The sequence below is a fragment of the Stegostoma tigrinum genome, chromosome 18 (genome assembly GCF_030684315.1).
Source record: "Stegostoma tigrinum isolate sSteTig4 chromosome 18, sSteTig4.hap1, whole genome shotgun sequence".
In the NCBI taxonomy this organism is placed as follows: Eukaryota; Metazoa; Chordata; class Chondrichthyes; order Orectolobiformes; family Stegostomatidae; genus Stegostoma; species Stegostoma tigrinum.
In genome coordinates this window covers 44,503,223-44,530,908 of record NC_081371.1, presented here as the reverse complement: position 1 = coordinate 44,530,908, position 27,686 = coordinate 44,503,223, and the positions used below count along the sequence as shown (strand labels likewise).

The 27,686-nt window shown below is 39.8% G+C and overlaps 1 protein-coding gene across 3 annotated transcripts in view; it reads left to right on the top strand.

Moving 5' to 3' along the window:
* LOC125461091 (leucine-rich repeat-containing G-protein coupled receptor 5-like) overlaps window positions 1-27,686 on the top strand; it is a 203,574-nt gene that overhangs the window by 152,080 nt on the left and 23,808 nt on the right. For all 3 annotated transcript variants that reach the window (XM_059652484.1, XM_048549466.2, XM_059652485.1), the window contains exons 5-13: window positions 9,692-9,907; window positions 15,310-15,381; window positions 18,550-18,618; window positions 20,217-20,288; window positions 20,641-20,712; window positions 20,816-20,884; window positions 21,003-21,074; window positions 22,056-22,121; window positions 22,339-22,410. In XM_059652484.1, the coding sequence (XP_059508467.1) occupies window positions 9,692-9,907; window positions 15,310-15,381; window positions 18,550-18,618; window positions 20,217-20,288; window positions 20,641-20,712; window positions 20,816-20,884; window positions 21,003-21,074; window positions 22,056-22,121; window positions 22,339-22,410 (780 nt within the window). The remainder of the gene's footprint in view (window positions 1-9,691; window positions 9,908-15,309; window positions 15,382-18,549; window positions 18,619-20,216; window positions 20,289-20,640; window positions 20,713-20,815; window positions 20,885-21,002; window positions 21,075-22,055; window positions 22,122-22,338; window positions 22,411-27,686) is intronic.

Below are 27,686 nucleotides of genomic sequence, written 5' to 3'. Positions count from 1 at the left end.
TGATTATAAAATTTAGGACTTACGGACATTTAGAGAGGCAAAAATTGATGAGGGATATTCAGCATGGTTTTGCGGAAAATCATGTCTCACAACTTGATTGAGTTTTTTGAGGAAATTCCCAAAACTATTGATGATGACAGAGCAGTAAACATTGTATATTTGGACTTTTGCAAAGTCTTTGACAAGGTTCTGCATGGTAGACTAATTAGTAAAAATAGGTCACATGAGATTCAGAGATAACAAAGTGTGGAGCTGGATGAACACAGCAGGCCAAGCAACATCTTAGGAGCACAAAAGCTGACATTTCGGGCCTAGACCCTTCATCAGAAAAGGGGGATGGGGTGGGGATTCTGAAATAAAAACGGAGAGAGGGGGAGGCCGACCAAAGATGGATAGAGGAGAAGATAGGTGGAGAGTAGAGTATGGGTGTGGAGGTAGGGAGGGGATAAGTCAGTCTGGGGAGGACGGACAGGTCAAGGGGGCGGGATGAGGTTGGTAGGTAGGAAACGGAGGTGCAGCTTGAGGTGGGAGGAGGAGATAGGTGAGAGGAAGAACAGGTTAGGGAGGCAGGGACAAGCTGGGCCGGTTTTGGGATGCGGTGGGGGGAGGAGAAATTTTGAAGCTTGTGAAATCCACATTGATACCATTGGGCTGCAGGGTTCCCAAGCGGAATATGAGTTGCTGTTCTTGCAACCTTCGGGTGGCATCATTATGGCAGTGCAGGAGGCCCAGAATAGACATGTCATCTAAGGAGTGGGAGGGGGAGTTGAAATGGTTTGTGACTGGGAGGTGCAGTTGTTTATTGCGAACTGAGCGTTATCTCTGATCACATGAGATTCAGGGTGGGGTTGCCAATTAGATACAAAATTGGTTTAAAAGGAGGAAACAGAGAATAATGTTGGAGGTAACAAAGTGTGAAGCTGGTTGAACACAGCAGGCCAAGCATCATCTTAGGAGCACAAAAGCTGATGTTTCGGGCCAAGACCCAATGATCACAATAATGTTGGAGGGTTGCTTTTCAGAATGGAGGCCTATGACCAGTGGCGTTCCACAGGGATCAGTTCTGGGTCCTCTTTTGTTTGTCATTTATATAAATGATTTGGATCAGAATATAGAAGGCATAGTTAGTAAGTTTGTGGATGACATCAAAATTGGTGGCATCGTAGACCATGAAGAAGGTTTTCTAAGATTACAGAGGGATTGTGATCAAATGGATCATTGGGCTGGGAAATGGCAGATGGAGTTCAATCTGGATAAATGTGAGGTATTGCACTTTGATACAGCATACAGGGGTCGGGCATATTACAGTTAATGGTTGGGCCTTGGGTATTGTGTAGGACAGAGAAACCAAAGAGTACAGGTACATAATTCGTTAAAGTTTGTGTCACATATAAACAGGCGAGTTAAAAAGGTGTTTGGCACACTTGCCTTCATTGCTCAGTCCTTTGAGGAGTCAGGATATCATGTTGAGGTTGTATGGGACATTGGTGAGGCCAATTCTGGAATACTGTGTCTGGTCTAGTTACCCAGTTTTAGGAAGGATATTAACAAGCTAGAGAGGGTTCAGAAGAGATAATGGGAACTGCAGATGCTGGAGAATCCAAGACAACAAAATGTGAAGCTGGATGAACACAGCAGGCCCAGCAGCATCTCAGGAGCACAAAAGCTGACGTTTCGTGCCTAGACCTTTCTTTAGAAAGGCCCGAAACATCAGCTTTTGTGCTCCTAAGAGGGTTCAGAAGAGATTTACCAGGATGTTGCTGTTTAAGGAAGGTTTGAGTTATAAAGAAATGCTGGATAGACTGGGACTTTTTTCACTGGAGCGCAGGAGGTTGAGAGGCGACCTGTTGGAATTTATAAAATAATGAGAGGTACAGAGTTGATGGTAATTGTCTTTTCCCTAAAATGGGGAATTTCAAGACTTAGGGTGCCCATTTTTAAAGTGAGAGGAGAAATATTTAAAAAAGATGTAAGAAGCCATTTTTATTTTTACACTGAGGATGGTTCACATGTAGAATGAACTTCCTGATGAAACAGTGGATGTGAGTACAATTACAGTGCTTAAAAGATATTTGCATGGATATTTGAATAGGAAAGGTTTGGAGAGATGTGGGCCAGACAGGTGGGACTAGTTAAGTTTGGGATTATGTTCAGCACAGACTGGTTTGGACCGAAGGGTCTGTTCCTGTGCTGTATGACTCTATAACTGTTGTTTTACTTAAAACAAGAATTTAGAAACCTACAGCAGATACTATGATATCCATCATGGTTACATTGTCCACCACTGACAGCATTATGAGGTTCACAGGCAAAATTGGGGATATGTCATGTAAGAATACAGAGTGATTTGTTTTTAGTTTAGAAAATGCAAAGGAATATGCACATTTAAGGAAGGATCTGCTGAAAGACTGCAGTGGGTTGAGCAGAATGACTGTGTCTATGACACAGCCCTGCCGTTGCAAACTTTTGTTCTGAGAGAAGAAGAACAGCCAATTCCTTGACAAACATTTCTGATGTATTGCATTTCTTTCTCTGCTGTCGAACACTTTTTCTCATAACTTTCCTCCAGTTTCTGGACTCAACTAGTGTTTTCTGAGCGACCAAAATTCGCAACCCTCCTAATCATCACCTCTATCACCATGACCTCTTGGTCTGTCTTAAAAAAGGGAACTGCCCCCCAGTCCCTGGAAGCTGTTAGATTCCTGGCTCATCTCACACATTGTTCCAGAGAAGAAACAGCCAAAACAATTTTGATTAAACAAGAAAGCACCAGTGTCATTTTAAGAAGCCAGGCCTATATGTTTGTACTTTTCCCCAGGAGCTCCCAGCCAATTTGTGGAGAAACAGGTCTTGGGGTGTACCTGCACTGCAGGATTCAGGAGATGTCAGAAACCTCCGAGAACTTCCCTCTTTGAGTCAGATTTTTCTGAAGCAAGAAATAAATTTATGAGGCTGCTGTATCTCCTGTTGAAAATTCAGACCCAATATGTTCAAATTTATTTCAGAGATAGTAGGAACTGCAGCAAATCTGAGATAGCAAGGTGTAGAGCTGGATGAACACGGCAGGCCAAGCAGCATCAGAGGCGCAGGAAGGCTGAAGTTTTGGGTGTAGACCCTTCTTCAGAAAATTTTCTGAAGGGCCTAGGCCTGAAACGTCAGCCTTCCTGCTCCTCTAATGCTGCTTGGCCTGCTGCGTTCATCCAGCTCTGCATCTTGCTATCTCATGTTCAAATTTGTAGTAGGTCACAAAGTTATTTTCACCATCATTTAAGTGCCTTAAAGTATGTCCCACAATTAATTACTTTTAGAATTGACCAATCACCTGACCGTTTTGTCTAAAAGTTCTCCTATTTTAAGTGACTGCAACTGAACTTTATTGTTATTAGTGCAAATGCAAAGTTCTAAGAAATATTTAGAATCAAAGTAGGGGAGGCAATAGCCTTGTGCTTTTATCATTAGATTGTTAATTCAGAGACCCAGGTCCCGGTGACCTGGATTAAAATTCCACTGTGGCAGGTTTTAAAAATCTGGAATTGAGACTCAAATGATGACTATGAAACAATTATCAACCATAAGAAATACCCACGTGGTTCGCTAAAATCCTCAGGGAAGGAAACTGCCGTCCTAACTTGGTCAGGCCTACATGTGACTCCAGACTCTCAGCAATGCGATTGACTCAACCATGTTCTAGGTAGTTAGGGATGGTCAATAAATGCTGGCCTAGCCAGCAATGTTCTCATCCCAAATTAATTAAACAAAATAGTTTTGAGAACAAAATCTCAGGTCATTCAGAAACACAAGGACAGGTTCAGTTCTGCTTCCTACAGTTCACTGTAGCCTACTGGTCACAGATGAATACTTAACATATACATGTGATGTTTCTCTGGTATTGTTTTGCAGATGTTTTAACCGATTTTAAGAAAAAGACAATCTATTATTACAGCAAAGCAGGAGCTTTTGCAGAAATGTGAAAAAATCGATTTTAATTTTGGCACCAGCCATTTCTATCCTGGTGTTCTAACAAAATGCTGTTCAAATTGGTAAAATTTGCCAACAACATTGAGCCTTGGAACCTGCTTTACACATTTATTGGGAATTGTAGGATATTCTAGTGACCATAATTTTGGAATAATGTAAATTCTAATGTTTAATTCAAACCTGAAACAACAAAAGATGGTTTTCCTCCAACCCCAATTGAACTGATTGAAGTCTGATTAGAATGTCTGGGAAAACTTGTTTCCTGTGCATGCAGCTGAATTTGTTTTTGAGAGAAAAAAAATCTGAAATAATTGCTCAGTAGCTTACTAACTAACTAATAGTAAAGGAAAAACACATTAAGATGGAGGCCATGTCACAATGACCTTTAACATGTCATGCGACATTGTTGCAATAGTAGATTCAAATACTTCCCAGGATCACAAAGGCTCCCTTGTTGATGGTAAGAAAATGTTATTTTGTGAAGGCATTAGTGAGCACATTAGAAAAATAAATTGTTTATTGATATAAATGATTATTTCAGAGGTTGACCCTTAATTTTCCAAGGCCAGATATTTGTGTTTCTGATTAGTTGATAAGTACAATGGGCTAGAAGTTTGTGAACAACAATAGCATTGGCCCATCTGAATTAGGAGCCAGAAAGCAATTTTAAGAATTAAATCCTCACAGTAAACTTGTACTGTGTTACGTAATTGACCCTCTGCAAACACAAATTTTGTGAAGACTTTTTTGTCTTGGCTTTTCATATCTTTACAGTACGCACAGACAGCAATTGCAAATTCAAGTCTTCTAGGGCAACTCAATGGCACATGGGATCTGGCATGCACTTGACAGTCTCCTGTCTCTGGCTAATGCCATGAGGTATGAGCGGCTGTAGCTATAGGTGCATGATGCACCACTCATTAAGATTAGTGCTAAATGTTTAGTGCCCTGTGACAGTCTGTGCTGTCATGCAATTGAGCTCAGCAAAGCTCTGAAAAATGGAAGAGAAGGCCATTTATGGCATTGGTTGGTTGAATCTCTCTCAGTTTTGTGCACCCAACAATGCACACAAGTCTACACATATAGCTGAATATCTGGTCACTTGAACAATGCAGACTAGAAATACTTGGCTTCGACAATGCAGATGAATTCTTATGTTCTAATTGAGAAAGGCGTTCATTAGCCTGAATTTTTGCAAGGCTAGTAGATATCTTTGATTTAGCCAAAATGGTAGTGAAGCCCTGTTGATGAGGTCCTGCTGCTGACTACAAAACTCACTGTTTTTTGGGGGGTGAGGGAGGAAGTGGTGGTAGTAATGGAGCAGGCATCTTTTGTGGTTTGCACATCCAAGGCAGCTGCACATGGAAAAGGACAGCTGCTTTTAGCCAGAACCAATTCATATCAGGAAGATGTGCAAAACATAATTTTATGTGTTTTGATGAAGATCATTTTACGTTTGTGCTTGTTAAATTCTATATTACAGAGCCAAATGGTGTATTAACGTCCTTGAAAAATACTCAACCATTTTCATTTTAATTCTTTTTGATTTATTGTGTAATTCACAAGCAGTAAAATCCTTGTAGTCTTCTTGAAATGTTTTAATCAGAACATACTTTCACAAAGTTATGAGCTTTAGATATCTTCAGCTGTCACAGTCATTTGGAAACAGTAAGGGAGCCTTTGTTCAACATCAAACATCCGTTGGGATTGTTTAAAGCAGACATGAATGTGTGTAAGAAGTGGATGTTGAGTCATGGAGTCACAGAGCAGCACAACGTGGAAACAGACCCTTCAGTCCAACTCGTCCATGCCGACCAGATGTCCTAAATTAATCTAGTCCCATTTGCCAGCATTTTGCCCATATCTCTCTAAACTCTTCTAATTCATATACCCGTCCAGATGCCTTTTAAACGTTGTAATTGTACCAACCTCCACCACTTCCTGTGGTAATTCATTGCGTACGCACTGTCTTCAACGTGAAAAGGTTGCATAGGTTTAAGGGGAGAGGGGTAAGAGATAATGGGAACTGCGGATGCTGGAGAATCCAAGATAGCAAAGTGTGAAGCTGGATGAACACAGCAGGCCAAGCAGCATCTTAGGAGCACAAAAGCTGACGTTTCGGGCCTAGACCCTTCATCACATGAAAGGTCTAGGCGTGAAATATCAGCTTTCATGCTCCTAAGATGCTGCTTGGCCTGCTGTGTTCATCCAGCCTTACACTTTGTTATCAGGGGTAAGATTTATGTCCCTTTTAAATCTTACCCCTCTCTCCTTAAACCTATGCCTTCTGGTTTTGAACTGTCCCACCCCAGGGAAAATACCTTCACTATTCACTCTTTCCACCCCCTCATGACTTTAACTTCTGTAAGGTCACCCCTCAGCTTCCAGTGTTCCACGGAAAATAGCCCCAGCCTATTCAGCCTCTCCCTATAGCTCAAACCCTCCAACCATAGCAACATCCCGGTAAATCTTTTCACAACATCTTTCCTATAGCAGGGAGACCAGAACTGCACACAATGTTCCAAAAGTGGCCTAATCAATGTCCTGTACAGCTGCAGCATGACCTCTCAGCTGGTATACTCCTATATATTGGAACTGTCAAGCTGTTGAGGCATTTAAATACCCAAGCTATTTAATCTTTTTCTTGTAATCCAACCTGTCGTGACAAAACTTCATTCAGGACTAACATAGTAGGAAGAGTGCTGCATAATTCATTTCACAACTTATCACTATCATCAGAGGTTTTGGGAGTGAATAGTCATTTCACAGATTGATTGACTGTTGCAGATGTTTGATGTGGACCTGTAAATTCAAAAGATAATTTTATAGAAAACTCTCTGCTGGAAGGGTCTTGATTTGTTGAGGGATGACCTTTTATAGAGGTTTATAACATCATGAGGGGCGTGGATAGAGTCAATATCCAAGGCCTTTTTTTCTAGGGTGGGGGAGTCCAATTCAGAGGGCATAGGTTAAAGGTGAGGGGGGAAGGTTTAAAAAGACCTGAGGGATAACTTCTTCACGCAGAGGGTGATGTGTATATGGAATGAGAGGAATTGGTGGAAATTAGTACAATATTTAAAAGGAATTCAGATGGGTATATGAATAGAAAATGTTTCGAAAGACATGCGCCAAATGCTGGCAAATGGGACAAGGTCAAATTTGGATGTCTGGTTGGCAGCGACAAGTTGGACCGAAGGGTCTGTTTCTATGCTGTATGACTCTACGAACCCTGACTCTAAGTCAATGATGACTTTATCTTGTTTCATCTCCATCTGGCTCATGAGATCTGCCTTTGGTGGATGCCAGGTATTTTGGCATGGAGGATGTATGAGCAAAGGCACTAAGTTGCTATAGGGGCTATAAAGGGCAATGAGATATAAGTAGAGGGATATAGGTTGGCATGGAGGGTAAGAGAGGTTATGGCACATAAGGTGGCATGAGATGGCATGGATGGGGCATGGGGCTGGTGTAGTGGGTAATGGGGTCTGACAGGTGAGGGCTAGAGAATGTTTATCTTACGTCTTGTTAGTTTTTACAGCTGTGACACCCGGATCATTAAGGTGAGCCTTTCACAGAGCCAGTATGTTCTCTTGGCAGATCTTGTGGCTGTCTTTGAATTCTTCCCAGGGAAGTGGACCCAACTCCTTTGAATAGTTACATGCACCCCAGGGCCAAACATTAAAACAACCAGGGGACTTTTTCCTGATTTGGGTTAGCAACCTTAGTAATGTTCATGAATTTGCACTCCCGACTCAGAAGCAAAAATTCAGCAAATCAATTTAGATTAAAACTCACAAAGCCTGAACTAACACAAAATTGGCATGTGTTTGTAGTGATTGGAATGAGGTTGGTCAAGTGGATCTCATTGATTATGACACCCCTGATTGGGGCTGTTAATCTGGGCTGATCGGGGAGCCTTGACTGACAGATATAAACAGGAGTGGCCAAGAGTCTCTTCGCTCGAAAGACTAACTCTGAGCCTGCTGATCAGAATCCAAGTACTGTGCATGTGTTAATAACGGGTGACAGAATACCAACTTCCGTGGAGTTACTTTGGTGCTAAAGTTACTAAAGGGTAACAGAGCAAGTTTAAATATTTGTGTTTCCCTACCAGGAAGAGGGAAGTTAGATAAAATCAAAATATTGCAGATACTGGAGATCTGAACTCTCTGCCTCAGAAGGCAGTGGAGGTGGGGTTCATTTAATATTTTTTAAAGCAAAGGTAGGCAAATTCTATTTAGACAAGGGAATCTGAAGGTTATCAAAGCTTTTGCAAAATGCAAACAGATCAGCTGTGGTTTTATTGAAAAGCAGAGCATATTCATAGGCTAGATAATAAAATGTGAGGCTGGATGAACACAGCAGGCCAAGCAGCATCTCAGGAGCACAAAAGCTGACATTTCGCGCCTAGACCCTTCATCAGAGAGGCTCTCTGTTGAAGGGTCTAGGCCCGAAACGTCAGCTTTTGTGCTCCTGAGATGCTGCTTGGCCTGCTGTGATCATCCAGCCTCACATTTTATTATCTTGGAATTCTCCAGCATCTGCAGTTCCCATTATCTCTCATATTCATAGGCTAAATAGCCTACTTCTGTTCCTAATTCATATTCAAATGTACAAAAATAGAACAAAATCAACCATTCTATCTCTTAATGTAACATACAAAAACTTAATAATTCTAAATGCACAGTTTTGTTCTCCATACTTGACAAAGGATATGCTTGCATTGGGGGCAGTATCATGAAGGTCCACTAAATTGGCTCCTGGGATGAGAGTGTTTTTTTGATGTTGAACAGGATTTGACAGTTTGGAGACTGAGAGGTTGTTTTCCCTTAGCTGGGAAACCGAGAACCTGGGCTTAGCCTTGGGACAAAGGGTTGACCATTTGGGCATGAAATGAGGAAAATTTCTCCTCATAGAGGGTTGTGTCTCTTTGAACTTCTCTACTTCAGAAGATTATGGATCCTTCACCTTTAAGACTATTTGAGGCTGAGTTAAATCAATTTTAATTTGGTCATGAGTACTAAAACACATATGGCTAATAATAGCACAGTTAAAATTTAACTAAATGCAAAAATAATATTTTTTAAAATTGCACCTGTTTTCCTGCAAATCATAAATTATATCTGTCACAATTACCCTGCAAGTTTTAACGTTTCTTTTCCCTTTTTCAAGATACCGAAGTTTGATATTTTAATGATTTTTGAAGCATAAGCGGTCCAAATGATGCTTATAACTAGTGGAATTATTAAAATCAACATGAAAAAATTTTTTTACAATTCAAGCAAAGAGATTGTTGGACTCTATACACAGGCTAATCTGTTGTTGTTGGCTGGAAGGAATAAAGTGCATGCAATAAATATAGAATGTTATACAATGTCAGTTCAGTGTATATCATACACACATCAAGAAAATAATTCAGTGTAATATATTTGGAATTAAATATGCTCTGATAAAGGTTGTGCTTGGGTTGATTGTTTATGTCCCAATCTGTGTTTGATAGGCTCTTATAAATTACTTTTAAAGTGTTTATGTAAACAATGACTATTGTGTAATTGAAAAAATAGAACTGTTCAAAAGAAAGGGTAGTATGTTCTGTTAAAATCTATCTGATATCACATTAACAAAATATTGACAAAATGCCTGAGAGCTTATTTGACACAAATTCATAACCCTTAAAAAACAAATCTCAACTCATCTTTTTTTTATTTGCTAGGAGACTGGATGCCAACCATATCTCTGTTGTTCCATCAAACTGCTTCAAAGGGTTGGTCTCACTTAGACATCTCTGGCTAGATGACAATGCCCTGACAGATATTCCAGTCAAAGCTCTGAGCAGTTTACCTTGTCTACAAGCCATGACCTTGGCCCTGAATAGAATTCCTCATATCTCAGACTATGCATTTCAGAATCTTTCCAGTTTGGTAGTTCTGTAAGTAATGTTGCTTTTGTTCTCATTGTTGAATACGCATAATTGGTAAAGATATTTCTGTATAGATATGGTACAATTTTCGAATAACTAAGCAATAGTGGCACTAAGTGTACCGTGAAATGCAGGAATGATTTGATCTGTTCTGTGGCCAATCTAAACTGCTCAGTCGAGAGCAGTCAGTTGAATTCACTTTCGGATGCCAGAACTATTGTACTATACAGAAGTTTTGTTCAACATTGAAAATGAATCAAAATTCTTTTAGTCTGTTTCAAATTATTTACAGAAATATATTATAATCTTGCAAACAATCACCTACTAAATTAATAATGCTGCCATTTAACTTGAGGCTCTTTTTATAACCATGCACTAAATTACTACTCAATACCAGAGACTGTTACCGTTTGACATTAATTGTTTAAACACCACCTTCCAATTTCATGACCAATACTATCTAGAAGATCAAGGACAGCAGATACATGGGAACATTACCGCCAGCAAGCTCCCTCCAAGCCACTCACCATCCTGACTTGGAAATATATTGCCGTTTCTTCAGTGTCACTGGGTTGAAATCTGGCTCTCTCTGGCTAGCAGTACCGAGTATGTAGCTAAATCAAATGGATAGCAGCACTTTGAGAAGACACCTCACCACCATCTACTCAAGGGCAATTAAGGATGAGCAATAAATGCAGGCCCAGCTAGCAATGCCCACATCCCATGTATGACTAAACAAGAAGCTCAAATTCCTTACAATTTAAGTAGAAAGTGTTGAGAGACAAGTAGGTGCTGTTGCTGAAAGATTTGTTTGTAGCTAAAGAGGAAGTGACATAATCAGAATTGAATTTGACGTGTGTAACTTCTGCATAATATCATTCTGAAACAATGGGCTGAATTGCCCCTTCTGCCCACAAAAAGGGGGCTTTGAGAGGTCTAAGGGGTCGAGGGATACTGTGCCAGAACTGCTTTTAGCATTTCTGCTGCTAGACATTTCCCAGCAATCATAAGGCACCCCTGGAAGATCCTGTCTGATAACTTTCAACCAAATCTGCATGCCCATCACTGAGTAAGGATGTCTGAATGCAATGTTTGAGTACAGTTTTGATACATACAAAAACGTAATAAATCTAAATATATATTACTACCACAGTCTTGTGTTTTGGAAAATAAATGAATAATTCCTAGAATGCATTCCAAAGTTTATCCTCATAAAACTAAACATCATTTTGCTCACTAATTATAATGGGGTGATTTGGTAACCTGAAGTCACTTCCTTGATCAGTAGCAATTGAGGATTGTTGATGACTATTTTGATTAAACAATTTCTTGATTTCTTAAGCTAACCAACATTTTTCCTATGACTCCTCTAAGTTGAAATTTACCATAACTGAAGCTCATTCACTGATGGAATGTGCCCTCTCAGGTGATGGTTCCCACAATTTTAAAATGCATTATTAATAATACCTTTGTTCACTATATGTTTGTTTAGCTGTGGGAGTTTATACCAGAACTGATTTATAATGTCACAGTGCAAAGAATCATGCACAACAATAGTTGGGGCTTGGGTGAATAATGGTCAGACAAAACTGTACATTGGAGGAGTATCTGCAAAATCAAACCCATGTATTGTTTTGTGTTGTTAACACTCCCAAAGAACATGACTCAAACTGGCACTGAATTCTAATAGTGCTGGCAACCCTCTAATCTCTTGTCTGTAAAGCATAGGGCATCACAGTATGGTCCAGAACATGGTTTGATTTGAGGACTGTGACCAAAAGCATTAATTTTTTAATCACATGACAAACAAAACCCACTACTGAATGATATTTGATCTGATACTGCACCACTCCGAGTTTTAGTCAACAGGTTTATTAGAAAACACAAGTTTTCCGAGTGCATTGCCTTACTGAGTTGAAGTGAGGAAGAAGCACGCGGAGCACAGAATTTATAAGTAAAAGATCAAAGGGTCACGCAACTGATGGGGATGTATTAAACAAACCTAAGATGCTGTTAAATCTTTAATCAGTTAAACAGTTTTAATTGATTAAAATGTATATGTAAATCCCCAATTGTTTTCAAGTCATGGTCCTGAGAGAACTAAAGGTTTTATCAGTGTAAAGAAGAGGTCACATTTTAGGTCAGACATGTGTGTTAGGTGTGAGGCCTTGTTTAGAATCTGTGTTTGGGTTTGAAGTCAGACTGGTTTTATTTCTAAAGTAAGAATTTATAAAACACCACATTGACTGACAGTCTATAAATTGCATGCTTTTTGAACAAAATAGAATGTATCTGCAAATACATATTGACCCCATAGATTTGTATGCGTGTGTGTGTTTGTTTATGTGTGTGGTTGTGTGTGGGAGGGAAAGTGTGTCTGTCTGTGTGTGTATGTTTGTGGGGGAGGGTGTGTGTGTGAGAGATGGGCGGGAGGGAGAGAGAGGATATGTGTGTGTGTGTGTGTGTGTGTGTGTGTGTGTGTGTGTACAGTGTGGTGGGATCACATGTAGTGTGACATGAACCCAAGATCCCAGTTGAGGCCATCCTCATTGGTACCGAACCTAGCAGTCAGCCTCTGCTTCCTGCTTGGCGACTCTGCAGTGTTGGGTATCCCGAGGACGTTTACCCAACAATCCAAGGCGAAATGACCTTGACCGCCGAATTGATCCCCCACTGGGAGGGACATCACTATTCAGCTATTGTTGTGCAGTTTCCATTCATCCATTAGTTCTCTCAGGGCAGTGACTTGCAAGAAGTTCGGGTATTATTATACACATGCTAATCAATTAAAACCTTCTAAATGATTAAAGATTTAACAGTGTCTTAGGCTTGTTTAATACACCCTCATCAGTTGTGTGACACTTTGATCTTTTTCTTATACATTCTGTGCTCTGTATACTTCTTTCTCACTTCATCTGATGAAGGGGCTACACTCTGAAAGCTGGTGTTTTCAAGTAAACCTGTTGAACTATAACCTGGTGTCCCGTGATTTCTGACCTTGTCCACCCTAGTCAAACATTGACACCTTCACATCATTATCTGATACCTGGTTTTCTCTGGAATTCTTGCATTCAATTTTGGCCATTGCATCTCAGGAAAGGTATTGTAGAGGTTACAACACAAATTCTCACTGGAAAACTAACAATGGGTAGCCACATCATTATTTCATGCAAAGGATGTTGGCAATCTGGAACTTTTTCCTTTAAAAGGCCGTTGCCACTGAGTTAATTGAGATGTTCATTATTGACATCGATAGAAGTTTGGTATATAAGAATGTCAAGGGATTTGGAGGAAACGGAATTGAGGTAGACATGGCCATAATGTAGCTGAATGACTGGATCTTGCACTTTAAGGCTTTTACTCTAACAAATAAATTAATATCAACAGCAATTAAACATTACTGTTAAACAATTAATGCACTAAACTACAAAAAAGCTATTCCCCAATAAATTCTTAACAGAACTGAAAAACCCATACCACTTTTGTACAATACACTGCACATCCTACAGAAATATTGGCTATGCCTGCCCTAACCTGATGAATCTTTCAGTGTCTTTTAAAAAAATCTGTCCCTTCATTCAGTTTGAAAACTATTTTTTTATGTTTTCTCAAAGTCATTCAGTTGTTTGTTGAAAGACCAAGCTTATCACTCACTCCAGGTGAGATACTGCCTTGAAACAGGTCTCCCGATGAACTGTGACAAATTTGAAACACAAAATACATTGGAATTGCATTCAGAAGTCTGTGGATTGTAACAACACAAGTTTGAGGGATTTTCTAATTGCTTAAGCCTGCCCTGTCATGGAGCATACAATGTCAGTCCTTCCTCTCACAGCAAGATCATAGTAATGGGGGAAAGCGAAAATATTATTCAAAGGTGACTTGATTACCTTCAGAGAAGAACAAGAGAAAAGGGTACCACTCCCACATATCACTTCAAGCATTATCATTTAGGAAGAGATTTAGGTGCTAATTTACAAATTCAACTATATGATATTGTGTAGTGAATGCATGAACAGCTTTGTAAGAGTACAGGGCTATGTTGTCAAAGTCATTCAAAATTCAAACTGCTTCTAATCCAGGCAGTGCAGTAGGTATTGTCTGCTAGACTTGTGGCCTTAGGGATATTGTGAAGAAAACTTGGTGAAAATAGGAACCAGAAAATGTAGCTTTACAATAAAAAAGATACATCTGTCAAAAGATACTGCTTAAAAGTAAGTTAGGTAATTAAGATTAAAGCACATTCATTGAAATTACTGAAAAGTAATTTTAACACAATTTATAAAGAGAATCAAATCTTTACTGAAAGGATGGAAAATATTTGGCATATTCTAAAAGGGAATTTTGTAGCACCAAGGACTTAAAAAATTCTATTGCACAATGTGGACATCGCTGACTAGGCCAGCATTTATTGTCCATCCCTAACTGCCCTTGCGGGGGTGGTGGTGAACTGCATTCTTGAACTTTGGCAGTTCAATAGTGTTTTCTAGAAGAGTTGAAAGATGAACTTCAATAGTCCATTCTTCACATTGTCTTCAAATTTTATGGTAAAGTGAATCAATGCTTCAGTGTACAAATTGATTGCAGACAGGGAGATTAACTTTTCAATTTGATGCTGCAGCTGGAATCAAAATACCTCTCACAGAAGCTTTTGCAGCTTTCCAATAAGAATCCTTGCAACTCATCCCAATTGATTATTGATTTGCAATGCTGCAGATAATACAGAATGTCAAATCTAAATGCTGAAGCTCTGAAATAAGAGAAGACAAAGCTGTGTATACAGAACAGGGTCCATCAGGATTTGTAAAGAGGGGAGAAGAGCTGAACTTTCTGGTAAACCCCTTATACAACTGAAAATTGCAGGTTTAATGACATCAGTGGTCTAATGTTAGAGATAATGGGAACTGCAGATGCTGGAGAATTCCAAGATAATAAAATGTGAGGCTGGATGAACACAGCAGGCCAAGCAGCATAAAGATGCTGCTTGGCCTGCTGTGGTCTAATGTTGTTGGAGTGAAAACTCGCACCCTTTTAACATCTGATTTAACTGTGGCTCTGAAATGATGTGAATCTTTTGAAATGTTTCAAAGGGAATGAAAACTACTCGCATTAATTAAATTGGTCATTTAGCACCATAGAGTCTGAACAGAATTTGAACCATTGTATAAACTTCAGGAGATCATGTACAATTTATTTTTTATTTGCGAAGGAGTGATGGTTTAACATAAGTCTGATATCATTTTCAATTTTGAATATACATACACTACTGTAGCAGCAAATATTTAATGTATAGGTATAACTTGGAATGGAATAAATATTTGTAATGACTGAAGTACTGCAACCAAAAAGTTTGTTTAAGTCTGTCATGTGCATGTTCTTTTCATGACTGTGCCATTATTGATATCTCGCAGGCATCTCCATAACAATCAAATCCACTCCCTGGGAAAGAGATGCTTTGATGGCCTCCACAGCCTGGAAACTTTGTAAGTTGGTATCTTGTTTTTTTCTCTCCCCTGTTTTGAATGTTTCAATATATAAAAACAGAAATTCAGAAAAAAAACACCAAAGTAACTGAGGGATTAACAAAATCTTTAAAATGAAACACAATCACCAGTGTTATTCTAATTATTCTGTCACTTCATTTGAAAGCTTACATTGTCCTCCAGCAATAGGAAACATTTCAGGAGCCCATATCACATAAAAACCTATGCAAAGTTAGAAAACCTACATGTGGAAGTGCTGGTGTTGGACTGGGGTGGACAAGGTCAGTAGTCACACGACACTAGGTTATAGTCCAACAGGTTTATTCGAAATCACAAGTTTTCGGCGTACTGCTCCTTCGTCAGGTGAAGGGCTGTCATGTGACTTCTGACATAAAACTTACAGATATTGTATCAAATAGTGCAAAAATAATCTATTTGTGGTGTTTAATGACTCACCTAACAGATAAGTAAGCATAAAAATCTTTGTCAACTGTTGCAGTACAAGTTAGTTGTTGTCTGAATTTGGTCTTAAATATTTTAGATGTTTAAGCAAACCATGGAGAGCAGACACTGCAATCTTTTTCCTGTCCTGGTTTCCTTGCTGGTATCCGAAACCAAACCACAAACTTAATTAAAAACCAATTAAAGACTTTGTTCAGCACATTCTTGAAGCAAAACACCAAACATCCAAACAGAACAGTTGACACCATCATCTGTGACCCTTAACACTACTTTTATAATACATGGCCTGTGCTGTATTTTGTACGAAAATCAAATCAGAAGGATATCTCTGGCTGTGAATGTGTGAGCTTTCCAAAAATGTTAATTCAGTTCTATGTTTGTCAGAACAGATACGCAAAAGCAACATAGACCAATCTCCAAGTGCTGCATTTGCTAATGCATGACAGAGAGTTGTCCTCTTTAAAATTAATTAAGGGATGAGACCACTTCTGGATCCCAATCCCGCATTTTGCAGTCAGCACGCCCAGCTGTGAGACCTTCCTGGAGACAGACTTTTTGCCTCCTCCAAGTCCACCACCCAAATACAGCCTAACAAGAGGGCCTGCAAACATAGAAAGAAAACAGCCCCACTGGTAAAGATGGCCACTTCCTTTGCAGGAAGGGGGACAGTGAGGCCACTTTTATCTTGACACAACTGCTGAGATGGATGGAATTTTTTTTAAATTGCAAACTCTAGCCACAGCTGCCAAACTGTCCTCATGGCGGAAAACCACAGCTAGTTGTTGTTGGTCTGGTGTAAGGGTGGTGTTAGAATACGAGGCCATCTAGGTTCCTCGTCTAAGTGGTCTCCAGGCAATTTCTATACAATGCCTTCAAGGTCTGCTGAGGGGAAAATCCGAATCTTCGAAACTTCCTATCCAGTTACTTACTCAAACTGGACACTCGATTTCCTGCTCCTCTGGTGCTGCTTGGCCTGCTGTGTTCATACAGCTCTACACCTTGTTAACTCCGTTGCTGCATTTGTGTCGCTTTTCCAAGCAATAAGCCATCTCTGGTGAGATTGACTGGAAGCAGGGCTATGTCAGTCCACTGACTCTACACCAAGATATCTGAATTTCCGTTGGCCCTGCCATCAAGCCTGCCTCCTGAAAAACCGGGACAATTCACTTCATGGACTAGATCAAAGTGGGCCTTCCCTCTGGCCCTTTAGTAACAGGTCTGTGGCAGTTTTTGATTGGAAATCAGATGTTCTCGAGGGACTCCTGCCAACATTGGCAGTAAACAGTGTACCTCCATGAGATGCTGTGGGCCATCTGCAGCATTTTCAGTATTATGCCAGAACCTATACCTTATGGCTCTGCATGTCCCTCACTATGACTTTTAAGAATAAGTGGTGAACCTGGTTCAATGGGGAGCCTACGGAGCATGCCAGAGTAAACTCCAAGCACACCCAGAACTGAGGTGCTAAATGACCTAATGAAACCTCAGAGACCTGAAACACAACGGGTTAGAACCAAGATCTCTCAAACAATTATGAATGATGGCAGATTTGTAACCAACTATTTTCAGAGAGAATGCCTCCAAAGATCCCTAATTTCAATGATGGGGAGGCCAACATATCAGTGCAAAGCAATTGCATCCATCTTACTGAATGGATGATCTCTACCCAGTTCCCCACTATCAGTACCATGAGGTTACCATTGACCAGAAACAAAGTAGACCAGCCCTTTCAAGCAGATCAGAAACTGAGAACATGTCAGCAAATAACTCAGGTCCTGATTCCCCAAAGTTTGTCCACCATCTACAAGGTACAAGTCAGAGATGTGATAAAATCCATCACACTTGTCTGGATGAGTGTAGCTCCAAAAACACTCGAGAACCTAAAATAAAGCAGCTCACTTGATTGTTATTCCATCCACCTCCTTCAACAGTCATTCAGTCAATTCCCAGCGCACAGTGACAACAGTGTGTGCCATATATAAATTGCACTGTGGTAAATTGCCAAGGTTTCCTCAAAATCTCCTTCCAAACCTATGGCATCTATTACCTACAGGACAACGGAAGCAGGTACATTGGGAGCCTTCGTATTCTTCTGAAAGTGACATACCATCCTGACCTGGAAAACACTTTTTTTCATTGTTGCTTGGTCAAACTCATAGAACTCTGTATGTAACAGCACTGTGGGTGTCTCTGCACCACATGGACTGCAGAGGTTCGAGAAGGTAACTCATCACCATGTCCCCAAAGACAGCTCAGAACAAACAATAAATTCTAGTCTAGCCAGCAATGTACTCAACCTGTGAATGAATTTTAAAAAATGCTAGAGCACTGAAGTTCTTTCATGTGAAAGCAAAATAGTTTTTCAACAATAAATAAATGTATTTATTCTTCAGGCTTTAGCATATTATAACTTGATTTACCTCCTGAAAGTTGACATTTTCTTGATGAACCATGCTTTCAAAGGATTCCCTGAGTTTTTCAAAAGACAATTCAGTCTTTAAAAATATATGTAAATGCATCCATTCATTCTGCTAAAAATTTGTGTTATTATTGCTGTGACATTACATGAATGTTAAAAGCTGGAAGTGAAATGAAGTTTGCAAAGAATCTGCTGCCAAACGTTGGTTTGAAATTTGAGTCAATTCATTCTGGTCACAATTGCAGATGACCCTCATTATATTTCCTAACATTTGTTATCTAATGCAGAGATTTGAACTACAACAATCTGGATGAATTTCCTGTTGCAATAAAGACATTAACAAATCTTAAAGAGCTGTAAGTATCCCATGTTACCAGGATTCTCCTCAAACAACTAGGTGCAGCTTTATCATCAAAGCAATCACAATGGAGCTAGCAGCGCAATCTCAGAATGGGTGTTCAGTGTTGTTATGCATTGTATTGTTAAATTACTGGATAGTGCCAACAAATCTTTGGGCCAAATCGTTTGCATATTTTTATGATATTGCAAGAATGTCAATTCTGCTCTCAAGGTTTGAATTCTCTTTCTCATGTTAAGCGAGTTCTAATAATGATCATGCTGATTCTGATCTTAGAATGGAAACTGGAAGTCAGAAGAGAAATTAGCTGGATGAGATACCGTCACTGCATCTAAAGATTCTGCTGTGAAACAGCCAATACACTTTGAGCACTTGGTGTATTTTATATTTCAAAACCTTTTGCTCTGCCCCTCACTGGGAAGTTACTGCAAAATTTGTAACAGCTCTGTCATAGCTTTGAGTCCAGGTGATTGGCTCCCACACAAATCTACAAGGCAGGGGTTGCTATAAATCAAAATGATAAGTTGAGGGAGTTTTCAACTGGCAGAAGCAATGCCATGTTGGAGCGCACACATGTAGGAGCACAGAAGCTGGGGGAGATGATAAGCAAAGGTCAGGTTCCTTCCATAAAAAGGAAGATCGGCTGAACAAAAACCTCAAGAGACTGTTCTGGCAGGATTCCAGGCAACTGACTGTATTAGGAGAAGTTGTTTGTCTATGGGTGATGCAGGTCCTTGGGAGATCTAATGGATAAGAGATTTAAAAAAAGAGAATTCATTCTTACATTTTAAAAGGAGATTTCAAGACTTTTCATTTTCCAATATTTTATAGCCAAAATCAAAGGACGAGAAGCAGCTATGCTGAATTAGACATTGTTGATATCCTCCTGTTGGCATCACTAGCTCCAGGCTGACTAAACCTCAATCCATCCAGTGTATCATTGCACACTTGTCACTTGTGGCCTCCCATATCTCTATTACTTCTCAAGACATCAATCCTTCAACCTCAAAAGCTTGTCTTAATTTGTATGTCTCTTTACAGCCTTCTGCAGTCCTCCTCCAGTTCTGCATATCATAAATCCTCATCCCTTTGTCCCACCATCAGTGGTAGAACCTTCAGATATCTTGGCTGCTAGATCCTGGGATTTTCTATTTAAATTGATCTTCCTTATACAACTCCCCCATTTTCAGCTGTGTCTCAAAAATTCATCTTTTCAACTGCTCATTTGGCCACGTCCCTTTATTTCCCTTATTATGCTGCTCTTGTTTGACCATTGCATTCCCTCAGGTAATTCTGCTATAGCAATGTAATTTACTATTGCTATTAAAAGAAGAAAATCCTACAGTTATGAATATAATATTCCCATTACAGCAGTTCATGTGAGAACATCTCATAGAACATCACACAGCAAACTATTTCTGAAATCAGAACGTGAAATGTGATCTTAAAATAATTATTCTGTGGTTGTAGGCTTATAGGTGAATATAAATAGCAAGAAAGAACAATTTACTTTTGAGACAATGACGATGTTGTAGAGATTTTTGGAAGTCTAGACTATTGTATGTCATTGTTCACTCGATATAAATTATCTTCTAGGGGCTTTCACAGCAACAACATTCGGTCAATCCCTGAACACGCGTTTGTTGGCAATCCATCGCTCCTAACAATGTAAGTTTTATTTTAATATTTATTTTTACATACTAAATTACAAAAGGGTCGATTGAGTCCAGAGTCTCATTTCTGTTTTTGTTCACTTTTTAACATCAACAAATTAACAACTTTTCTCTGAAATAAAAGCAAAAGACTGCAGATGCTGGAAATATAAGATAAAAACAGAAAGTGCTGGAGAAACTGACCTGGTCAGAAACATCTGTGGCGAGAGAAACAGAGTTAATGTTTTGAATCCGATATAATTCTTCTTTGAAACTTAATTAAAAGTGCATTAAAAGCCAGCAACATCAAGTTTCCAAGCCAATTATTTTACTGAAGGTACAGTGTTTAAAGTGCTTTTCCTTTGCAGTCATTTCTACGATAACCCCATCCAGTTCGTTGGAAAATCTGCTTTTCAACACCTGCCTGAGTTACGCATACTGTAAGTACAAATTAAAAACTCATATCACTGAGATCTGGTGAAAGGTATATAGGCCAAAAAAATTTACTAGTTTCTTAAATATTAATTCCTTTTCTCTTTCTAGCTCACTTAACGGAGCTACCGAAATAACTGAATTTCCAGATCTTACTGGCACTATAAGTTTAGAGAGTCTGTAAGTTTTCCACAACCAAACTTTGAACATATTTGACTGATATTCCCCAATATATTTAGAAATGAAACACTGATTATACATATTATATTTACCAAGAATAACAACTTTTATTTTACAGGACTCTGACAGGAGCACAAATTACTTCCCTTCCAAGCACTGTTTGCAAACAGCTACCAAATTTGCAAGTTTTGTAAGTTGTGAATTGATCAAACATTACCTATTATTCCTGGATTTAAAAGTATACCAACTAAAACTTAAAGTGTTAGAAAGCTGTCAATATTTCTTCATCAAAATGAGTTCATTCATCCTTTCTCCTGCTTTTGTCTTGGGAAAAAGTAAACGTGTGTTTTGGCTGGTGACAGTGTCAAATAAAATTCATTGCCTTGGATGCTGTCAAGCTTCTTGAATGTTGTTGGAGCTGCACTGGAGTGCAGTATTCCATCATAGTCCTGACTTGTACCTTGAAGATTAATGACTGGCAACGGGGAGACAGGAAGTGAGTTACTCACCGCAGAATCTTTAGCGTTCGACTTACTTTTATAACCACAAGATTTATATGGCTAATCTAGTTCAGTTCCTGGTCAGTGGCATCCTCCAGGATGTCAATAATGAGTAATTCAGTGATGGTACTGCCATTGAATGTCAAGGGGCAACGGTGAGGTTCTCTCTTGTTGTCAACGACCATTGCCTGGTACTTATGCAGCATGAATGTAACTTGCCGTTCCATTAGTCCAATATCCTTTAGGGAAGAAACTCTGTCACCTAGTCCGATTTACATGTGACTCAAGGCCCACAGCAAATTGATTGACTTTGAACTGCCCCTGAAATGGCCTGGCTGCCGGTCAGTTGTATTAACTTCCCTTGCATGTACCAATTTTCAATTTACCCAGTGTAAAACAATTTTGTGAGATTTTTTTGTTTCATGTTTGGGCAAAAATCTTTTAATGTCACTGGCTGATTGGTCATCCTAATGATAGTTCCACCCTGGCAGTCACCAATAAGAACATTGCTGCAACCTACAGTGATAATGTTGCCGTGGGTGTGGCGATAATGGTGAAACTCTTGCCCAAAGCCTTTGCTTGGCTAAAAGCAACAAAGCACAGAAAAAAAAGCTGAGGCAATGATAACTTATTACTTTTTTTAAAAGAAATTGTGATTTTGTGTTTAACAGAGATTTGTCTTATAACTGGATCCAGGAACTCCCAAGTTTCTTTGGCTGCCAGAAGCTTCAGAAGCTGTAAGTTCAAAGCCTCTGCTGATAGAAATGTTTTGAGATGCCTTGTAGGCAAATATGAATCAGGGGTTCACGTTAAATGATTATGTTTAAGAAAAATCCACTAATTTGAACAAATGACTTTTGTTTTGACCTGTTACAATCCTAATCCAAGAAATGCAGAATGCCCAGCAAATTGAGAGCCTGCTTGTTAAGCCTCACTTGCCTGTTTCCATTTCAGCGACCTGCATCACAACAAAATTTATGAGATTCAGCACAATACTTTCCGTCAGCTCACTGCTCTGCGATCACTGTGAGTAACCCACACCCTTTGTTTCTTTTGAGTTTGTTTCAGTACCATTAAAAAAGTTGTTACATTACTTTGAATGCCAGTGAGAAAATGGATATAGCCAACTTACTAGTTGCCTTAACATCTTCAGTAAACTTAAAATCTTATAATAAATTAAACCAAGCCTGGTTGAATCCAAATGTTTATTTTCCCAAAATGATCATGTGCTCATTGTCATTTTTTTGTTCCCAAAAATATAAGTACTGGACAATTCTTGGGTCGGGGTCAGAAACCGATGGCATTGATGCTGTTTATTTGGTGTAAAAGGGGTGTAACCCCAATGAAAGTCTGGCCTTCATTAAATTTAAATGTTTGCGAAACTCTCCTCAGGAACCAGAAGGAACAGGAGTTTTTGGTCAATTCCGTAAACACACTGAATGTGAAGAGACAGCCACCTCTCCCTACTCCCATCTTGCCTTCCAGCTGCTGCCAATGTATGAAGTAGCTTGAGTTCCCCAGCTTCATCTCCCTTTGTTCTGCCAAACTTCATTCTTCAACCAGTGCTCACATGTAAAGCTTGGCTAATTTCTTTCATTCATGTTTAAGGGGTGTCATTGCGCGCAAATTGAATGTCACTTTTCTCAATTAAAGCAACGACTAAACTTCATAAGTACTTTGATGGCTGTAAGGTGCTTTGTAAAGTCCTACACTCATGAAAGCTATGAAATGAATGCAAACACACTAACGCATGAAGCATTTTAATTGGCGGCTGCAACTTGGGATGGGGCTGCTGTGGAGTGTTGTCAGGACCTAATTAGATCACAGAAGGTTCAAAGGTGAAGGCTGACAGACAGCAATGGAGTGGAGAGTAGGATTAATGAAATAAAAAGGTTTAAAGACTGTTACAGTCTCATTCTCATGGACTGCTGGGTCTCCTCCCCGCTTCTGAAACTCTCCACAAACCTTGAAAAACTGAGTAACCTGATGCAATTTTCCCAACCAAACATGTGTCCCCCTGCTGTAGGCAAGTCCCAGAGCTGTTCACATGGATCAGAACCAGGATTTCTTTAAAAATAATTGTAGACACCATTCAGTTAACATTTTTCTTTTAAAAAAAAGTATGTTTTATTACATGATAAATGCTTTGCCTGTGCCTCTACAAATCTCCTGTCTTTGAGGGAAAGGAATCTAATGAGAATGGGGAGAAGGACCAGCCAGACAAAGGATTTCCTTAACCAGATATAAACCACAAGTTTAATTCCATGTAAATACTATGCTTTCCTTGTTTACCCATAATTTCCTTTCACATTTGCAATGACTTAAAACCAGTGGAATCTTCATGACCTTCAGGCCATGCATGTGTTCACATTTCTTGTTATTTTTGTGGCTGAGTTGGCAGAATTCCATGTCACAGAAATCACATCATGGTGAATGAGGTTGAAAGGCACTTAGCTGAGATTTAGGTGATGATGTAAAGTTGAAACTGGCAATGTCTACAAAGAAGGCCAAAACTGCTCTCGTATCTTTGGAGACACAGATCAAGGCAGAAAGAACCTTTGCCATCCAACTCAAAAGTGGACCAGTTTCAGCTGGTTGATGAAAATATAAATGGTACTTCTCCTGGAGATGAAAGTGTAAGACTGTGAATTCTGGAAATCTGAAGATGCTGGAGAAATTCAGTAGGTCTGGCAGTATCTGTGGAGAGAAACAGACGTAACGTTTCATATCCAGTATGATTTCTCCAGACCTGAAAGGAGTTGGGAAAAGAACGAATTCCTTTCAGTTCTGAAGAGGGGCCATTTCTAGAAACTCCAAAATCCACTGAACCAGCTCCAGGTGATGAGAAAATTCAAACAGGCATGGAAACTTGGATTGGGGAGAAGGATGGAGCCCTGTATCAACTGACTCATGATGAGGAAAGAGGGGTGAAACAATTCATTCTTCCCAACAGCTTCAAATGTCAGAGCTGGTAGGAGTTCATGATCAAACAGGACACCAAGCAATGGAAAAGATGACTGCCCTAAACAGAGATCATTGTTGCTGGCTCAGAATGGCTGCTGACATCCATAACTACTGCCGAAATTGTGAGAAATATACCTTTTGCCAATGCAGGGAAACGACTTCACCCCAGAACAGTATCCCTATTCAGGAAGAGACCTCTGGAACTCTGTGCATTGGATTTTATGGTCCTTGGCCCCAGTAGTAATGGGACTGTGCATTTCCTTGTACTCATGAATGTCTCCTCCAAACTGACATGGGCCATTCCCCAACGTGACCTAACAGCTTGGCAATAGCCAGAATGTTAATACGCGATTGGTTCATCTATAACTGTGTTCTATGTCAGATACACGATGATCAAGAGTGGAACTTTGGCTGCAAGCTCCAGCAATGGCCTCACCACCCCCAATCATCCAGAGGGAAATGAACAGCATGAACAAAGCAAGACCGTCTGCACACCTTGCTGACTGAGAGTAAATGAAGTTGACCTGAGTACCTTCCATCACTGGTTTATACTTATAATAAAGTCAGAAGAGGGAATGTTCACCAATGATTACACAATGTTCAGCACTATTCATGACTCCTCAGATACTGAAGCAAACCACATTCAAATGCAACAAAATCTGGACAATACCCAGGCTTGGGCTGACAAGTGGCAAGTAATATTCACACCACAAAAATGCTAAGCAATGACCATTTCCAATAAGAGACAATCTAACCAACTCCTCTTGACATTTAATGGTATCACCATCTCTGAAACCTCCACTATCTACATCCAGACCAGAAACTCAACTGGATTTGCCATATAAACACACGGGCTACAAGAGATGTTCAGAGGCTATGAATACTGTGGCGAGTAACACACCTCCTGATTCCCCAAAGTCTGTCTTTTGTCTACAAAGCACAAGTCTGGAATGTGATGGAATACTCCCCACTTGCCTGGATAGGTGTAAATCCAATAAACTATGACACCATTCAGCACAAAGCAGCCTGTTGATTGGTACCGCATGCACTCTGTCCACCAGCAATGCTCAGTAGCAGCAGAGTACCATCTACCAGCTACACTGCAGAAATTCACCAAAGATCCTCAGACAGCACCTTCCAAACAACCACTTCCATCTATAAGGACAGAAACAGCAGATACATAGCAACACCACCACCTGCAACTGCTCCTCAAAGCCATTCACCATCCTGACTTGGAAATATATCACCATTCCTGCACCGTTGCAGCTTCAAGATCCTGAAATTCCCTCCTTAAGGGCATTGTGGGTCAACTGATAGAACGTGGACAGCAATGGTTTAAGAAGGCAGCTCACCATTATCTTCTCAGAGGTAGTTAGGAACAGGCAATAAATGCTGGCCAGCCAGTGACGCCCATGTCCCATGAGTAAATGGATAAATTTTTAAAAAGGACCCTGTACTCATTCGAGGGCTATTTTCCAAACTAGCTCCTCCTTAAACAAGACCTTCCTGCGACCATCTCCTTGGGGTCACCACACAATATGTTGGTGTAGCCAGGTTAATAAGTGGATAATTGAGCATTATGCCAGGTCTTCGAGATGCTGTTCAAGAAGAATGAGAGAGAAATACTGAACAATTGCAAGGCTGGTAATTGATGCAATGGTATTCCACCAAAATTGGAATATCTGCATCGGAACAAAACACAGGATGCATGGGACCCTGAACCATGCAATTATCAAGTGTCTATGGCCACACACGTTTGTTGAACCAATAGATGGTGTCCAGTGTCAGAAACTGGTTCACAGAGTGGAATTATATAATTCAGAAATCCATTGGATGTTGTGGAGCATTGTGGAATGTGAAGCGTCAGTATGTGATGACTTGAGTGAAGAGAACCCAGAAAATGCTGAGGAATCCCAAAGGGACCTATACGTTGTGAATCTAGGAGGTGTATCTAGTGTGAGGAAGCCTGCTTCTTCCCTGGAAATGGTACAAGGAGGACTTACCAAGAGGCAGAACATATTGAAGCAACAAATGCAATGTACGACTCCTGCAAATCTAACTGATCTAGACACCAATGTGGGTAATCCACAGTACAGTCTCCCCTTACAAGGCATGAATACTGAGAAGAAGCTAGAAAGTCTTCTCGAACAAATGCTGATAACACTATTTGCTGAAATCAGTGATGCAAGAAGAGAATGCCCCCGTTAATGTGGACTTAAGCATTCTAGCAATCATGGCACAATTGAATCTAATAATCACTCAACTGCTTAGCAAATGGCCACTATGCACAATGTGTATTGCCTCATTGGTATTTCTCAAGCAGGGGGGTGTGCAGTGAGACAGGGCACCAAGCAGGGCAGCTGAAGCAGCTATGCTGGGACCTCCATCAGCATGTAGGCATGGTAAGAGAGGTTATCAACAGAGCAGCTGGGGCAGATGGCCTGACCCTTTCCAGATGAAGGATCATCTCTGGGGGAAGAAGGATCAGATTGACAAAATATTTACTCAGTCAGATGTAAACCACATGCTTGATTTCTTATTGAACTTTAATTTTCCTTCATGTTTGTAATTATCTGATCCCAGTGGAATAAAGCATTCCTGCTTCACGATCTTTGGACAATTTATGTGTTAAGATTTCACGTTGCCTCACAAACAATACCATGAAATTGTCATAATCTTTTGCACACAGTCATCTAATTCACTAATGTCCTCTCTGGAAGGAAATCTGCTGCTCTACCTTGTCTGACCCACATGTGACTCCAGATGCACAGCAATGTGGCTGATCTTTCACTGCCAACTGAAACATACTGACAAGTCACTCAGTTCAAAAGCACTTAGCGATGGGTGAGAAGTAACCACATGCAACAACCACACCCAATGAAAGAATAAAGAAAGTCAAGGAAGTCAATTAGGAACAAAAAGCATCCTGTGTAAAACATTTGAAACTATTTGAATTGCTTCAAATATTGCATTGTTGAGCCAATTCAGTGCTAATTAGTGTCAGCAGTAGAATTGGCCTGGGTAATGCTATTTAACAACTAGCAAATGGAGCTCTTTAATCTTTTTAGCTGTGATGCAATAAGCGTTAGATTTTTTTATAAGATGCTCAATTTAGCCCAGCTGCAGCAATAAATAGTGAAATCAGAGTTACTCATATGTTATAACTTAAAGTGAAAAATTGAAGTGCAAATATTTTCCCCAAATTTTTAATAGTCTGAATAGTCATTCTGGCGTTCCTTGCATCAGAAATTTTAAAAACATGTTACTGTAGCTGTATAATTGATGGGAAGAGAGAAGGATTTCCCATTTAAACACTTGGCAAAAGCACACTGTAGTGT